Here is a 16630-nt window from a genome sequence, read left to right on the forward strand (position 1 = left end):
CATTTCTTCGCAGTGTTTGCCCTGTCGTACTTCAGGGGGCGCGGACGAAGCTCAAGGATGGGTTCGTTACTTGAACTCACCAACTTCCTCCAGAAGACGACGTAGCGCGAGTTGGCTTCGCTCGTTGTCGCCGCCTCGCGATTCGGCCGGCTTGACAAGCCGTGCTCGCGCTTTTCAGACTGTCTTGCAGTGCTCGGCACGCGCAGCTGTTCCTCAAAGGCTCGGCGTCGCTGTCGAAGTTCCCCACGACCACCTTCATCTCTCGGCGAGCAATACCCTCTCACACACAGCCGGCAAGGTCGCTGAACCTCTCCCGACGCGTCTAGAGGTCGCTGGAACGCCGTCGCGCTTTCCACGGGCCCGATCAAGCAGCGAGCGCGACGATGGACTTCCGCTCGTCCTCGTCGTCGTCGTCGGGTCCCGCTCCCCCGCCCGACCTCGGCACCTTCTCCCTCGGCGGAGCCAGCGACCTCTCTCCCTCGCGCGTCCCTCCGAGCCCGCGCCGCGCGCTGCGCCGCCCGTCGAGCTCGCACTCGCTCCGCCCGCCGTCTGTCACCGGCGGCGGCGCGACGCCCGTCATCCCCATCGAGCGCGACTTTGGCTGGTCGACCTCTTCTGCCACGCTCGGGGCGGGTGGAAGTGCGGGGACGGAGGCGCAGACACCGCTCGTGGGCGGCGAGGGGCACGCCGGCGTGCATAGGAGGGGGAGCGGGTTTCGCGGCGGAGGCGAGGGCGTCAGGAAGGCGGTCGAAGGCGAGAGTCGAAGATGTGCGTCTCACGCTTCCCGGGATACGGAGGAGCAGGCGCGATTTCCTGCAGTCATAGAGGCAGACGCGGCCGTGATGCGGCGTGCTCTTCCGCGGGGCGCATCGTACTCGCGGTCTCTGACAGCTGACCGTTTCTTCTCATTTTCGCAGACGAGGACTTCACGACCATTGACTGGGTCGCCGACACCCTGCTTGAGCGGTCCCGGAGGCGGTACGAAGCGGCGACGGCGACTCGCACGCTCGGGCACAGCTTGCGAGCAGGGTTCTGGCGGGTCGCCGAGGCGTGTCAGAGCTGGGGTGTCGTGAGCTTGGTGGGTACGTCGCGTGCCATGCTTTCAGTCTGTCGAGAAATGCGCTGGACACAGCGCGTTCAGATCGCCTGGCGTCCGCTGGCCACAGCGTCGCTCACGCTTGATCTGTTGGACAGGCGCCATCATCGGCCTCAATGCCGCCATCATGTCGATAATGACGGCCTGGCTCTCGGACCTCAAGCTCGGGTATTGCACGCAGGGGTGGTGGCTCAACCGCAAGTTCTGCTGCTGGGAGATCGAGGAAGGGCTGTGCGAGGACTGGGTTACGTGGACGACCTGGACCGGCGTTCAATGGGTGGTGTATGTTGCATTCGCGGTGCGTCGAGATTCTTGTAGACCCGAGATTGCCGGCTCGCCAGACGTGATCACTTCCGCGCGGCAGCGCTCGCTCTGTGCCTGCGTGAAGCTTACGCCATCCCATGCGCAGGGTCTGTTTGCCTTCACTTGCGCCTTCATTGTCAAGTCCTACGCGCCATACGCCGCTGGGTCCGGCATCTCCGAAATCAAGTGCATCCTCGCCGGGTTCATCATCAACGGCTACCTCTCGTTCCCGACCCTGAGCATCAAGTCCCTTACACTTGTTCGTGACAAGCCGTCGCTGTCTCGCGCCGATTTTTACCCTTTGGCAACACTGACTGATTGGACTACTGTCGCGGACAGCCCATCTCCATCGCCTCGGGCTTGTCGGTCGGTAAAGAGGGGCCTTCCGTCCACGTTGCGAGCGCCATCGGCCACTTTGTGGCAAGCCGTTTCACGCGCTTCAAGCGGAGTCAGGGTGCGTCCGCGCCGTCGGGCCCATTCCGTGCGACGCTTGTGACTGCACAGGCTGCGCATGTCCAGGAACTCTTCGATGCTGATGCCTTCGGAGCCGTATCCAGCCAAGATGCGCGAGATCGTCACGGCCGCCTCTGCCACTGGTGTTGCCGTGGCTTTCGGTAGTCCGATCGGCGGCGTGCTCTTCTCGCTCGAGGCGCGCTTGCTTAACCCGTCCTGCCTCGCTTCCCTCGGCTGACGACTCGCTTCCGAGCAGGAGATGACTATTAACTGGCCGATCAAGACGATGTGGCGGAGCTTCTTCTGCGCGCTCGTCGCCAATGTCGTCCTCTCCGTGCGTCCCATTCTTCGTTCGGGCACACAACGACAGTCCTCACGATCAGCTGTGCAGGCCATGAACCCATTTCGCACGGGCAAAATCGTGCTCTTCCAGGTCAGCTTCGACCGAGATTGGCACTTCTTCGAGCTTGGCTTCTTCATCCTCATCGGCGTCTTTGGCGTACGTCCCGCTCGAGCTCCCACCTCTCGTAAAGTCAGCTTAACGTAAGCGCGGTTTCATAGGGACTCTACGGCGCCTTCGTCATCAAGTACAACCTGCAAGTCGCGGCCTTCCGGCGCAAGCACCTCGCCAACAACGCCATCTCCGAGGCAGTCACGCTCGCGCTCCTCACGGCCGCCGTCGGGTTCACAAACCGCTTCTTGCGCATCGACATGAACGAGATGCTCGATGTTTTGTTCCGCGAGTGCGAGAACGGCGGCGACTATGAGAACTTGTGCCAGTGAGTGCAAGTCTCGTCAGCGTCTGGCTTTGGGGTCTTCAAGAATTGGCGCCATACCTTTGTGCATGCGAGGACTCCGTTCACTCACTCGCTCGACTTGCAGGACCTGGGCCCAATGGCGCATGGTCAACTCGCTCCTCCTTGCGACCGTCATCCGCACGTGCCTAGTCATCGTCTCGTACGGCTGCAAGGTCCCTGCGGGCATCTTCGTGCCCTCCATGGCTGTTGGCGCGACCTTTGGGCGGATGGTCGGGATCCTCGTCAAGGCGATGTACCGGTAAGTTGCGACGCGCAGCGTCTTTACTCCTGACCGCTGCTGTCGGCAGAGACTGCTGAAGGACGTTTGCAAGCTCACACAACACATTTGAACAGCGCGCACCCGACGTGGAGCATGTTTGCGGCCTGCGATCCAGAGAAACCGTGCATCACGCCTGGCACCTACGCCTTCCTCGGCGCCGCAGCGGGTCTTGCGTCCGTCGTGTTCCAGTCCAGTCCCCGCGGCGGAGCTGACCTTCTTTGTGATGTGCAGCGGCATCACTCGCATTACCGTCACTGTCGTGGTCATCATGTTCGAGCTGACAGGCGCCCTGACCTACATCCTTCCGACCATGGTGCGCCTCCTTCGATCGATATCCGCATCCGCCTGTCATGCTCACCCGCGATTCAATAGATCGTTGTCATGGTCACTAAAGCGGTCAGCGACCAGTTCGGCGGCGGCGGCATCGCCGACCAGATGATCCGCTTCAACGGGTACCCGCTGCTCGAGAACCATGACCACGCCTTCGGCGTACCCGGTAAGTCGGGACTACTTGACGAAGCGATGCACAAAGTGCTGACAGGCTAATGTTGCAGTCACGACCGTCATGCGACGAGACATGGTCTGCCTCCCTACCCAAGGCGTAACGCTCGACGAGCTCAGTGCGCTCGCTTCTATCAGTCTTGACAGTCATGTGTATGCTCACGACGATGTCTCGCCAGAGCGACTGCTCGATACGACCAAGTATCAGGGTTTCCCGGTCGTCAAGAGCCGAAAGGACCTGACATTGCTCGGCGACATCTCGCGACGAGACCTGATCATCGCCATCGGTGCGTGCGCTCCTAATCCGCTACCCGAACATTGACTGACTGCTCTGGTATGATGCGCATTCAGAGAAAGCGGAGCTCACGCACATTGTCCCGCCCGACGCGCCCTGCCTCTTCTGCCCGCAAGGCGATGTGCTCGCCGGCGACGGCTCAATCACGCCGAGTGCTACTGCAGAAGACGCTGGAGGGGCGGAAGACGGGGTCAGCGGGGGAATGGACGAGTGGGATGGAGGCGAAGAGGGTATTGTCGACTTTACGTCGTTTGTCAACCAGGTGCGTAGCCTGTCAGCACCGTTCGCGCATCACGGGTTGCAGATAAGTCGCGTACTTACTGGCATGATTCGCACGCACAGACACCCCTCACTGTCTCGCCCAAGCAACCGCTCGAATTTGTGATGCAGCTGTTCCGCCGCATGGGGTGCGTCGTGTCGACTCGAAGTCATCGCTTCCGCGCACTGATAAACGGAATTGCTGTGGATCACCGAATCTTACGCAGGCCCCGCGTCATTCTTGTCGAGCGCTTCGGGCAGCTCGTCGGGCTGGTCTCGGTCAAGGATTGCTTGAAGTACACAATCGCCTACGAGGCGGGCCACGAGGCGGGCGAGCACGGGCCGGGCGGCGGCACCTCGGACGAGCTCGAAGCGACGCTCGAAGAGCTGCGTCTGTGGGGCAAGGATGTCAAGCGCTGGGTGTTCGAGAAAGTGACGGGGAGGGAGGCACCGCCTAGCCCGATAGCGAGCCGCGGTGGTGCACCACAATTCGCGACGGGCGAGGGTTACGAGTTGACGGGCGCAGATACGCCCGGAACAACAAGTGACGAGGACGATCGGCGGATAGGGCGAGGTGGGAGGAGGAGTTAGACACGCTCACTCTCGCAACTCTAGACGATCCGCGGCCTCCTTGTCATGCAGAGACAGGAAAATGCGAGCGAGTTGCGAAGGGGTTGCGAGGAGAGTACAACAAGATTTATGCTAAAACGACTGCCAGCCTCCGTGATCCGTGACCGCTTCGAGCTTGCGCGCAACATACGTCGGGATTCCGTGCGTGAGCCACATGCGCCGCACTTCGTCGTAGCGTCCGCGGTGGAGGAACTGCGGGAATTGACTGCGACTGCGCCTGTATGTGAGTGAAAGAACCAAAGCGTCAGCTATTCCGCCATGCCAGGTTCTGGAGATGCAACGCACCTGCCACCGACATCGACCTCTCCGTGGGAGTCGAGGTAGGGCGGTGTCGAGAAGGCGCCCTTGTCGGCGTGCAGGTAAAGGAGGACGTTGCGCTTAATGAGATAGAAGACGCCGACTGAACCGCCGCAACTAAGAGCGAACGGAGTGTCAGCCGTGCCTGCGGCGGGAGTGGCAGTGGTGAAAAGACGCACGTCCACATGTGCTCGTTGCATTCGCCCGTGAGCGAGTCGCCTTCGCCGACCATGCAGCAGAAGCTCATGGCGCACAGCGTCTCGCCGCAGAAGAGGCACAGCGCCGGCGTCTTCGGCACCTCGCCGCACGACTTGCACTTGGTTTCGAGGCTTGCGGCAACGAGCGTGTCGAGCTGGTGCGGAAGACCAAGGAGCTCGTAGGGGACCGGGTGCTCGAGCGTGGGCAGGGTCGTGCTGGTCGACATGGCGATGTTGGCCTCTTCGCGGTCGGGCGTGTCGAACAAGGGGTACCGGACCGAGTTGGCGCATGCTCGGAGATGGTCGCGGAGCGCGCTGACGTTGCCATCGTCCGTGGGGACGTTGAAGCGAAGAACTTCGCTCGGCGGCGGGATGCGCAGGAGCTCTAGAAGGCGGGCATACTCGCTACGGTCGTCGTCGAGGAAGGCGTCCGTGGCATCGTCCGAAGGTTCGCCGAACACTATGCGAGCGAGGATCGAGGCTCGTCGCAGGAAGACAAGCATCTGCGCGTGAAGGTGCTTGCCGACCGTCGGCAGGAAGCTCTGGTCTTCGCCGGCGAAGAGAGCGGGCGCCATGGCGAACACCTCGCGCACGCGTACGAGGTCGGCGCACTCCTGCCTCTCGCGCTCGTCGATCTTGTCGGCGTTCCAAACGGCGCGCGGCGAGCTCGAACGGTGGAGCATGCGGTAGACGGCGAGCAGGTTCTGCGCAAGGGCGGCGTAGAACGCGACGGCGACGACGTGGTAGAATGCGGAAGGGATGCAGACGGCGCTCTCGATGAGGGCGCCGATCGGGTCGAACTGCGTAAACGGCTCATCGGCGAGCGCCGTGCCGTGAGCGAAAGCGCCGAGAAGGCGTTGCCGCAGGGAGATGGCAGCGATGCGCGAGCTCTCGACCGACTGAGTCATGAGCTCGGCGAGGTCCTGCATGACTGCGACGAGGCTCTGGAGCAGCTTGACATTGGCGTCCGAAAGCGACCAGGCCGGCTCGCCCGTTCCGCGCGAGGCGATCTCCAGCGTGGAGACAGTGTAGCCGACGAGATCGCCCGAGAGCGTTGCGGCGAACGTGCCAGGCCCGCCGATCTCGCTGTTGATCGCGGTGACGACCTGTAGCAAGCGCGCGACCATGCGACCTTCGGCCTCGTTGAAGTGGCCGGGAAGAAGCATCGGCAGAGCCATCGTCGCGCGCCATGGCTTGAACGTTGTGCGATCGCGCGCATCGCTGGACGTGAGCTTCTCAACGCGCTTGCAGACGTCCTCGTCGAAGCGGTCGAGCGAGCCCTCCTCGAGCGGGTCGACGTCCGGGTTCCCCCATTCCGAGAGAGTGCGCTTGTCGAGCGGGCCCGAGTAGGGTACGAATGCGGGCGAGTCGACCTCGGCAGGGAGGAGGACGTTGCCGAGACTCTTGCAGAGCGGGCAAACGAACTCGCGCCGGTCGAGGTTCTCGGGGTGGCAGCGGTCGCGCTGCTGCGAGTGGCGATGCTGGAGCGAGGCGCAGTAGCGCTCGAAGCACGACAGGTGCATCATGTGACCGCACGATGAAGCGTGCAGGCCGGCCTTCGTGGCCTGCGGGAAGCCCTCGGCAAGCCCGTCGTCCGAGTTGGCGAACCCAGAGACGGGCCGCCTCCGGGCCGCCATGCCGTACGGTCGTGCATGCGACATGTCGCGGTCGAGGCTGCCGGGAAGGTCGAGAATCTCGCGCTGGTACGGCGACTCGGGCGCGTCACTCGCCTGGCGCTGCTGCCGGAGGTGGAAGAGCTGCTCGCTCGAGATGCGCGACTCGACATCGTCGTCTTCGCCGCCGACGGGCGTAACGCGAATCAGGTTGCTGCCCTGAATGAGGGCGAGCATGCCGAATGGCGCCGAGTCCTCGAGCTCGTCCTGGCAGACGATGCAGTCGCCAAAGTGCACCTTCGGCTTCTTCGCCGCCTCCTGCAGCTTGGCCTCGTCGCCCTCAACCATGTCACCGTCTTCATCCTCGTCGTCGTCCTCGACGTTCTGTAGAAACGCCGACTGCGCCTGCTGGAACTGCTTCATGATCGCCGCCTGTCGCGCCTTGGCCGCCGCTCGCTTCGCCTCCGCTGCCTTTGCCGCGTCCGACGCCTCAGTCTCGGCCCCTTCCGCAGCCGCAGGCTGGCGACGCAGCCCCGAAATCGCCTCGCCGAGGTCCGCCGCGAGCCAGTCAAGCACGTGCTTCGCCTTGCCCCAGACGCCCTTGAGCCGCTCGTCCTCCTCGATGCGGACGAGCACCTGCGCAAGGGACTCGGTTCCCTGCGCCTCCGCAGCATCCGCCTCCTCCAGCGCGATTGAGCGCAGCGCGAAGTCCCGCAAGGCGGCGGGCTGCTCGACTTGCGCGAGGAGAACGAGCTGCAGTGCCTGGTCGACAACGGCCTCCGAGAAAGGCGGTTGGGCGGCAGCGGGAGCTTCGGCTCCGTCCTCAGCTGGTGCAGGCGGTGCCCGGCGCGCAAGCGAGCTGCCGGCGCGGAGGGCGTAGAACACGGTCGCGAGCAGCGCTTCGCTGCCGAGCGTCTCGGTGAGGCGGACGAACGGGCCCGACTCGCCCGCGACCACGGCAAGCTTGTTCGGGACGATGACGGGCTCGACGTTCTTGTTCGCTGCGGCAGGGCCGACGCGCTTCTTGAGCCACGCGCGGACGACCTTGTCGACCTCCTCGCGCTGGTTGCGCGTGTAGCGCGAGAAGTACGGGTCGACCTCGCCGACGAGCTCGTCGCGGAGCGAGTAGACCCCCTGGTCGTTCGTCCCCGTCGGCGGTTTGAATGTCGCGACCTGCGCGAGGAGGCGGTCGATCTGCGGGTCGTCCGAGTAGCGCTCCGAGACGCGCCGCACGAGGTCCGAGTAGACGGACGGGCCAAGCGCGAGGTAGTGGACGAGCTCGCGGCGCAGCGCGGCCGTCGACGAGAGGGGTACGACGGCGGTCGGGTCGGTGACGAGCGTGATGAGGAGGTTGAGCAGCTCGTCGATCAGCGCGAGGGCCTGCTCGGGCTCGTAGCTCGAGCCGGCGCCGGGTGCTGCACCGTCGGCAGCGACAGGCGCTGCGCGATGGACGAGCCACTCGCGCAGCTCGAAGCGGTCGACCAGCGCGGCGACGACGAGCGACGGGTCGAGCACGACGAGCGCCGTCTGGAGGAAGAAGACGTCCTGCTCAAATGTGGTCTCGCGCAGCGAGTAGTCCCGGTAGTGAAGGTTCTGCGCTCGAACGCCAAAGCCGTTGCGGACCCAGACGCCGGCGCGGATCTGCGCGACAAGCGCGACGACTTCACGACGGTCGAAGTCAGCACAACGTTCCACGCCAAACAAGAGTGGCGAAACTCACCTCGCAGCGGCTGCTCCATCGCGGCAACGAACGGCAGCACGCAATTCTCTTCCGCGCCATCCCTCTCGACCCCGCCCAGCAGCGCCCTCACGCCGCCCTGTACGCCAATGCGCGCCAGCTTGTCCTCGCTCGCGCGATCGGTCGGGCCCGCGAGGCCTTTCGCCATCTCGGCCCAGAGCCACGCGAGCGGGTGGTGGTACGACACAGGCTCGGTCGAGACGCGACAGGCGTACAGCGGGCCGTACGACCGCTCCGCGAGCTGGAGGCGGTGCGTCGGGCGCTCCCAGTCGTCTTCTGCGGCGGGATCGAGCTTGTGCAAGAGCGTGTTGAGCGCGCGCGCGAGGTCGAGCGTCGACGGCGGGCTGTCGACGCCGGCAGACGAGGGGGAGGGAGCGGGGTGGAACGCCTCGCCAAAGGCGCGCGCGAGGCGCGCGAGCTGGATCGTGAGATTGAACGCCGTGACCCACTGCTCGCTCTCGTACTCGACGTGCGCGCCGACCGCGCGATGGAGCGGGTTCATGCCGCTGAAGAGGTCGATGAAAGACGCAAAGTCGTCGACGAGATGCGGCGACGAGGCGATGAGGCGCTGCACCGATGTGCACTCGACGAGGTGCGTCAGGTCCGAAAAGAGCTGGAAGTACCGCGGCTGCGAGTGGCGCTTCTGCTTGATGTGCGGGTTCTCGAGGTCGAGCGTGCGGATCGACGGGTTGGGTGGGAGGACGAGGCGCGTCTTGTCGGGCGAGAGCTGACCCGTGAAGAAGGCAAAGAGGACCTTGAGCAGGCGCGAGAGGAAGTAGTGCCGCGAAACGAGGACCGCCGCGACCGACGGCACCGTAAAGACTTGCACGCCGAAGAAGATGAGCGAGTTCTCGGGCTCGCGGTCCGTCAAGAGGTAGGTCGTCGCGAGCGACGAGTAGATCTCGGCATATTGGATGCCTGTGCACGGACAGCGAAGGGGAGGAGGTCAGCACGCCCCTGCGCACGAGGGGAAGCGTAACCTCGCATTCGACTGCAGACGCACTGAGCTCCATTTTGACCTCGCTGCTGACGCCCACGAGCGCGACGGCGAGCTCCTGCCCGGCCTTCCTCGCCGCCTTCCACAGCCTCCCCTCGACGGCGCACCAGCGCATGAACCTGCTCCTCCCGTCGCCCGCGCGCTCGAGCACGACGCGCGCAACCGTCTCGGCCAGCGCGCCGCTCTCGCCCGCGAGGCGCGCGCGGAGCAAGTCGCGCGCGCAGAGGAGGACTTCGAGCGCGACGTCCTCGCGGAACGTCTCGCGCGCCTCGCGCACCGTCACGGCGAGTTTAATCTGGGCGACCTTGCGCGCCGCGCGCAGCGCGTCCGGCGCAGAGGGCGTGACGAGGATCGTTGAGCGCCCGTGCGTGTCGACGTGGTTGGCGATCGACTGGGCCGTCGCGCGCGAGCAGTGCGTCGCGAGAGAGACTTGCGAGATGACCTCTTGGAACGAGTGCAGCTCGTCGTTCCACAGCACGACGGCGTACGGCGGCGTCGTCGGCGCGGGCAGCGGCGCAGGCGCAGCAGACACGGACGCGGAAGAGGGCGTGACGGTGGGAGCAGTCGAGAGCGGGAACGAGCCGGGCAAGCCCAGCGTCGCAGCGGGAGCGTCGTCGTCGGCGTCGTCGTCTCCAACGCCGGTCCCTGCGCCGCCGGCGTTCCCGAGGTCGACCTCAATCTCGACCGTGTTGCCGTCCTCATCCGTCTGCACGACCGTCATCATCCCCCTGCGCGCAAAGTGCGCCTGGATCTGCGCGTCCAGGTCCCCGAGCACCTCATCGTCGCCTCCCGCATCCGCATCCGCGTCCGGCTCGACCTCGACCTCTTCGTCCGCCGCGGCGCGCGCAGCGGCCGCCTGATCCGGCATGAGCACGGTCGTGCCCTCTGCGCCCGCGAGCGCGCGCAGGAACGCATCGGGGTCCTGCGCCGTCGTCCCTCCGCCCGCGCGCAGGAGCGTCGCGAGCGAGGCGAGCGTCGCGCGGGGCGTGCGCGCCGTCGCTTCTTCCTCTTCCTCCGCGTCCGCCTCAGGTACCTCGTTCGCCGGGCGGGGAACGCCGGTGATTTCTTCTACGCGCGTGGGCGTGACGAGGAGTTCGGGGCTGCGCTCGAGGACGTCGAGGGCCCAGTCGAGCGCGACGGCGAGCGTGTCGTGCGCGCGCTGCTTGGCCGCCTCGATGCGCTCGCCGTCGTCGTCCGTGTCGGTCGCGCGCTCTTTGCCCTTTGCGCTCGGCGGGGGAGAGGGGGCGGGAGCGGAAGCGGAAGAGGGGGGCGCGGCGGCGTGGTAGCGGCAGTCCTGCTGGCAGCCTTCGTTCCACGCCTCTGCGTCGCCGCAGTCGCAGCAGCCGGCGCCGACACCGGCGTGGGTCGAGACGGTGACGTCGTGGCCGAGGCGGGCGTGGGACGAGGCGTGGAAGCAGCGGGCGCAGAGGACGCAGGTGGCGTCGAGGGCGCAGTCGCGGCAGCGGTAGACGCTCTCGCCCGCGCGGAAGACGTGGCCGCAGGGCTTGCCGCGGCGCGAGGGCGAGTACTCGTCGGCGTCGTCTTCGTGCGCGGGTGCGCCGGAGGAGGGGGACGAGGCGCGGGCGAGCGAGTGGCGCTGCTGCGCGGAAGCGAGGGACCAGTCGTCCGACACGGCGGCCGTCTCTCGCGGGTCGGGCCCGACGTCGGGGAAGAAGAGGGAGCGGAAGGGGAGGTGCGGGCAGAGGGCGTAGCCGTACAGTGCGAGTTTCACGCGGGCGCGGGCCGAGGGCTGAGCGAGCGAGAAGGAGGCGGCGGGGGCGAGGGCGTCGAAGTAGGCGCCGAGGTCGGCTGGCTCGAGGTGCATTGCGCTGTGAGGCTCGGGGAAGGGCGGGGGCGCGGGCATGGGCTGCGCAGGGAGCGCTGCGCCGAGTGCGCGGTGCATCGTCTGCGAGCGAGCGAGGATGCGGTCAGCACAAGCAGGGAGAGGGCAGCGGGTGCGGGGGAAGGGTGCATGAGCGTACGGTGTGTGCTGCAGTGCTCTCTGGCCCGCTCTCAGTTCTCTCACGCCGCTCTGAGCACAAGTAGAGGCAAGCGACGAGCTACAAGGTGCGCCGCTCCTCTCGACGTCGGACATCCCTCGACCCGCATCCTCTTCCTCTGGAGACCGGATAAGACCCGGACAGGGCTTGATAGACTCTACCAGCTGCACTCGCTCCACCTTCCGCAACGATGAAGGTCGCCATCGTCCAGTTTGCCCCACTCCCTCCCGCTCCCTCTCCATCCCCATCTCCCGACGACGCAGACCAGCAGCCGCTGCCGAGCGAGTACAACCTCCGCAGGGCGCACGACTTTGCCCGGCAGGCCGCGGCCCAGGGCGCAGACCTCGTGTGCTTCCCCGAGTACTTCCTCTCTGGTGAGCCGCCCCACTTGCACTTCGACGGCGTCATCTGGCCCAAGCACCTGCTGCAGTCGAGGGTACCGTGCTTCACCCTGCCCGGCTCCACTCTCCACGCGCTTGAGCTCCCCTCCTCTCGTCGGACCCGGAGTTGACGCCCGCAATTGCCCCCCCCTCGCTCGCTTCTCGCAGGTGTCGTCGCCGACCGCTCGCACTGGCACCTCGCGCAGTACCCGCACACGCACGCACACCTCGCTTCGTCCGCCTCGCATGCGCAGGCCACGCACTGGCTCTCGACCTTCCAGGACCTCGCGCGCGAACTCCGGGTCGACATCCAGGTCGGCACGATTGTCGAGCGCGCGATTGACGACGAGGGGAAGGAGTTGGAGCGCGAGGTCGAGGTCGTCGATGACGAGACGGGCGAGTCGAGGACCGAGAAGAGACCCGTGCTGGAGAATGTCGCGACCTACGTCGACTGGGACGGCAACATTGTCGGGCGGTACAAGAAGCGCAATCTCTGGTGGTCAGTGCTGTCAGCGCCTCGCTCTCAACCCGGGACGTGACTGACTGGATGAAGACAGGCCGGAGAAGGAGTACCTGTGCGAAGGCACCGACGAGCACCAGGTGTTCGACACGCGCTTTGGCAAGGTCGGCATGCTTGTCTGTGCGTTCACGCGCTCTGGTCCTCTCTTCCCTTCCGGAGGTTCTCTTTGTCGTGAAGCGCGCTGTGAAGAAGGAGTGGAAGTGCTCCTAGACTGCACCTTGCAGACATCGACCTTCCCAAGCTCGCGCGCTCACGTGCGCATCGACCTTCACTGACCCTCTCTTCTCACACTGCCCGCCCCGCCCTCCCTTCCTCCGCTCCACTGACCCCACCAACCAACCCCTCACCCCGGCCCGCGCCCAGGCTGGGACCTCGCCTGGTCCCGATCCTTCACCCCTCTCGTCCTACAATCCGCCGCGCTCATCCTCGCGCCGACGTACTGGACCGCGCTCGACGCCGGGCCCGAGGGGCTCCGGCACAACCCGCGCTCCGAGGAGGAGTACCTGCAGGCGCTGATTCGCACGCGCGCGAGCGAGAACGAGTGCGCGCTCGTCGTGCGTCCGCTCGCTTTCCCTCCCTCTCTCGCTTTTGACTCGACGTCTGACGCGAGAGACTTGTGGCGGGTAGTTCACCAACGTCGGCGCTCCGGCGAGCTGGTCGCCCGGCGACCCGGTCGGGAACGAAGAGGGGCGGATCGGCGGGTCGGGCGTGTGCGTGCCGTTCAAGGGCAAGATCGCGAGTGCGGTGCGTCCTGATCTTGCCTCCCCTCCTTATCTCGCCATGCCTTTGGGAAGTCTGGTGCGGGCGGAAGGAGCTGCCGAGCTGATTGGTGAGTGATGTGCGCAGAAGGGCCTGCAGGAGGAGCTGTTGCTCGTCGACGTCGACCTCTCGATCCTCGAGGTGCGCTCCCTCCTCCTCCCTGTCCGATTTCGCCCTCGAGCTCTTCTGCCTCCTCGAAAGTACATGTACTGACACGGCCGTGTGCTTGCTTGCTGCTGGTCGCAGGACGCGCGCAAGGTGTATGGCGTCCGGCGCGACTTGGTTCACAAGCTCAAGCAGCGGAACGAGCTGCCCGACTGGGTCGTAGAGTAAAAATGCGCATTACGCAACCGCAGCGTGCAAAAGACACACAGGCTGAGAGGTCGAGACACCGCGAGGGAGTTCAGGCTGGCAGAAAGCGGCGGTAGCGCGGCGATGTGCGCGGCGACCGCATGTTCTCGTCGAGCAGTTCTCCCAACATGGTTCAGAAGAGCGCGGCTGGTGCACACGAGGTTGAAGCGGATGCTGTAGGAGCTAGGCGGGTTCCTACTACCGCCTCGGCAGCCTGGCCCGGAACGACAGCGAGATAGGCAGGTCGACCATCTCGTGAAGCGTTGTGGCCACTGCCGAGGTCCTACAAAGCCTTGTGGAGGGCGAGAGGGAAAGAGAGCTGCTGATGGCGATGAGGCTGCAAGAGGCGACGTCGAGCGTTAAAGCGCGAGGAGCGCGGCTTGCATACACACGGCAGGTTGTACGTAGCAGCTGAATCAAGTCCAACTGATCCTGCACGTCTCTGAGGAAGCGAGGGCTGCGGTCGAGAGCCAACCTCTCCCCGGCTGAGCTCGAGGCGGGACAGCTTCACCTCCTCGCACGCGACTCTGGCTAAGCAGAGGCCGAGTGCAGGCAGGACATGGCCCCCGCAGCGCCACTCTCGACTGCGCCCACGACCAAGCGCATCCACGTCGGCGGACTCGCGCCCTCCGTCTCGCCAAAGGACCTCGTCCAGCGCTTCTCGTCCTTCGGCTCGGTCGTCGGCGGCGCTGCTGGCGTCGACGGATTGGGAACGACCGAGACCGGTGCGTCGGCTTCGGGCGCCCCTCCTTGTCGTGGTCGCCGCTCACCTCGCCTCGTCGCAGGACTTCCGCGCTCGTTCGCCTTCTTCTCGCTCGAGACGACCGACGCCAAGTTTGCAAAGTGTGAGTCCAGTCAGTTCGTGTTGTAGACTACTCGCTGACGACTAGACCGGCAGGCATGTCGACCTTGAACGGCTCCATGTGGAAGGCGCACAAGCTCCGCATCGCGCTCGCCAAGCCCGACTGGGCTACACAGTGCGTTCTCTCGCGCTTTGTGGGCGTCCATCGAATATTGACTGACGGGAACTGCGGCAGGCGCGCGGCAGAGCGGGAGGAGGCGGCAAAGGCGGCCGACTCGACGGCTCCGCGCCCGAAGAAGCGCAAGCGCGCGAGCAAGGACCCGAACGTCGGGCTCGCCGCCTCGCACTTTGAGCTCATCACGCCCGACAACATCCAGAGGCACCGCGTACGCGCCCCCTTCCCACCCCGTCGCAGCTCGCGTCTCACGCTGACCTCGCTCGTTTGACAGGGCTGGGTCCTCGACCCGAAACCCGCTCCCGCGCCCCTCTTCCCGCTCATCCTCCGCCCCTCGCACCCGGTCGAGCAGCCCGAGAAGCCCGCCGCGACCGCGTGGACGCGCGGCAAGGCGCGCGCCAAGCCCTCCAAGGCCGCGCGCGAGGCCCTCCGCGCGGGCGTCCCGCTCGACAAGCCCGCGCTGCGCCGCGCGAAGCGCATGCGCATCGACCCGCGCAGGTGGGGCCGCAAGAGAGTCGTCTTCGACCTGGTGACTTCGCGCGGCACGAGGGGAGAGGGCGCGGAGGGCGCAAACATGCTCAGCGTCGGGACGTGGGAGTGCGAGGACCCTGCCGAGGGGGAGCCGCACGCCGACAACGAGGTGACGTGGGTGTTCAAGACGCGCGACGGGCAGGTCAGGCGGCGCGAGACGGTGCGCCTGACGCAGCGCAGCCGGCCGCACACGGACCGCTTCACCACGCTTCTCGAAGGTCTCAACCGCCACGACGGTCTTCCCGCCCCTGCTCCCGAAGCCTCTTCCTTCTCCGCGGTCATCGACATACCAGCCGTCGCAGCACCCGCGACTCGGTCCCGCTCGCCCTCGCCGCCGCCTTACGTCCCTGCCGCACCTCGCAACCTCATCTACAACGAGGAAGACGCCTTTCAGCTCATGGCGACGGCGCTTGACGACTCGGAGCGAGCGGCCGCGCACCGAATGGAGCGCGCCGAGTACCGCAAGATCGCGCTCGCCGCACTCGAGGAGCTCGGGCGGGAGGAAGAAGACGACGAGGAGGAGGAGCTTGCCGCGCCGCAGGACCGCACGACGGCGTCCGACGGGCGCCCGTTTCCGCGAGTCGAGGGCTTTGCGAACGACGATGACGACGACAGCGACCTGTTCGCGACGCTGCGAATTCGCGGCGGTGGCGGTGTCGACTCGGACTCGTCGGACGACGAGGACACGTCCGAGACTGTGCAGCAGGAGTCGAGCGGCAGCGAGTCGTCCTCGGACGAAAGCTCGAGCGACTCGTCCTCGTCCGATGACGAGGATGCGGCAATGTCGTCTGCTCCCGCTGCCGCTCCTGCGGCAAAGGCTTCGCTCAAGGACACTCTCACTACGCTGTTCAAGCCTGGTGCCGCCAACACTGCCACGGACGACACGGCCGACGACGCCGAGCAAGGCGGCTTCTCCCTCTTCGGCGGCATGGACCTCGACCTCGAGCCGCTCGAGCGCACGCCCTCTCCCCCTCCCGCCGCTTTCGCCGCCCCTCCCCTCGCACCCGCCGCCGCTCAGTCCTCGCGCTTCGTAGCGCCCTCGGCGCGCGACGCAGGCTACCGCGGCGGTGCGGCCCGCCCAGCCTTCTCCGGCCCGTCCAAGCCATTCTTCGCCTTCCCGAGCGGAGCCTTCGAGGACCGCTTGCGGCCCGGCGAGGTCGACGAGAGCGAGGTCGCCAAGCTCGGAATCGAGCAGGGGAGGATCGAGGCGGCAAAGGCGCAGAGCGCGCTGCGCGTGGCGGAGGCGACGAAGGACTTCTGGCAGCACGAGACGCAGTGCGTGCCTTTATCAGGTCTCGTCGCGCTACATTGCGATCACTGACCCGACATTCGCTGCGAACAGGGAGCAGATTGACGAAGAGCATCAGAAGCTGCGCGAGCTGCTGCGCGGCTTCGCGCGCAAGCGGCACCGCGAGGCCGTCAAGCGGAGCAAGAAGACGGCGGGGCGGCGCAATGCCGGGCTCAAGCTCGATGTTCTTGACGATGACTAGGTCTGCTATCGCAACGTCGAACCTTCCAGCTTCTCGTCTCTGCTGGAATGTGTGCAGTGTGCTTTGCGGCGCGAGAGCGGTAGACCGTCAGTTACTAGTGCGATGGTGAGGAGAGACGAACACAGCAAAGGGAGGGCAAGACGAGGCAAACAGAATGGGAACATGCG

At 65.9% G+C, this 16630-nt stretch overlaps 4 protein-coding genes across 4 annotated transcripts; 3 read left to right on the forward strand and 1 right to left on the reverse strand.

Moving 5' to 3' along the window:
• Positions 1 to 383: 383 nt before the first annotated feature.
• JCM10292_005542 (chloride channel protein) lies at positions 384 to 4574 on the forward strand (the record flags this gene model as incomplete). Its single annotated transcript, XM_076651487.1, has 18 exons — positions 384 to 768; positions 918 to 1082; positions 1195 to 1394; positions 1506 to 1658; positions 1739 to 1853; positions 1957 to 2048; positions 2109 to 2186; positions 2244 to 2351; positions 2414 to 2631; positions 2735 to 2908; positions 3004 to 3102; positions 3161 to 3242; positions 3302 to 3425; positions 3484 to 3549; positions 3610 to 3717; positions 3782 to 3987; positions 4068 to 4132; positions 4211 to 4574. 18 exons carry the CDS (start codon positions 384 to 386, stop codon positions 4572 to 4574), a joined length of 2802 nt encoding a protein of 933 aa, XP_076502904.1.
• A 111-nt stretch (positions 4575 to 4685) lies between these two features.
• On the reverse strand, positions 4686 to 11358 carry JCM10292_005543 (uncharacterized protein; the record flags this gene model as incomplete). The annotated part of the gene is made up of 5 exons (XM_076651488.1): positions 4686 to 4830; positions 4899 to 5027; positions 5090 to 8381; positions 8441 to 9376; positions 9462 to 11358. The coding sequence occupies 5 exons, from the start codon at positions 11356 to 11358 to the stop codon at positions 4686 to 4688; spliced, it is 6399 nt and encodes a 2132-aa protein (XP_076502905.1).
• Positions 11359 to 11645: 287 nt separating this feature from the next.
• Positions 11646 to 13447, forward strand: JCM10292_005544 (carbon-nitrogen hydrolase family protein; the record flags this gene model as incomplete). The annotated part of the gene is made up of 7 exons (XM_076651489.1): positions 11646 to 11829; positions 12004 to 12334; positions 12393 to 12475; positions 12719 to 12909; positions 12983 to 13099; positions 13202 to 13255; positions 13361 to 13447. 7 exons carry the CDS (start codon positions 11646 to 11648, stop codon positions 13445 to 13447), a joined length of 1047 nt encoding a protein of 348 aa, XP_076502906.1.
• Positions 13448 to 14024: 577 nt separating this feature from the next.
• JCM10292_005545 (uncharacterized protein) lies at positions 14025 to 16463 on the forward strand (the record flags this gene model as incomplete). The annotated part of the gene is made up of 6 exons (XM_076651490.1): positions 14025 to 14190; positions 14251 to 14310; positions 14364 to 14442; positions 14503 to 14653; positions 14717 to 16248; positions 16316 to 16463. 6 exons carry the CDS (start codon positions 14025 to 14027, stop codon positions 16461 to 16463), a joined length of 2136 nt encoding a protein of 711 aa, XP_076502907.1.
• Between the last annotated feature and the right edge of the window lie 167 nt (positions 16464 to 16630).

Source organism: Rhodotorula paludigena (assembly GCF_050403205.1).
Source record: "Rhodotorula paludigena JCM10292 DNA, Rt_paludigena_JCM10292v1_ctg52, whole genome shotgun sequence".
Taxonomy (NCBI): domain Eukaryota; kingdom Fungi; phylum Basidiomycota; class Microbotryomycetes; order Sporidiobolales; family Sporidiobolaceae; genus Rhodotorula; species Rhodotorula paludigena.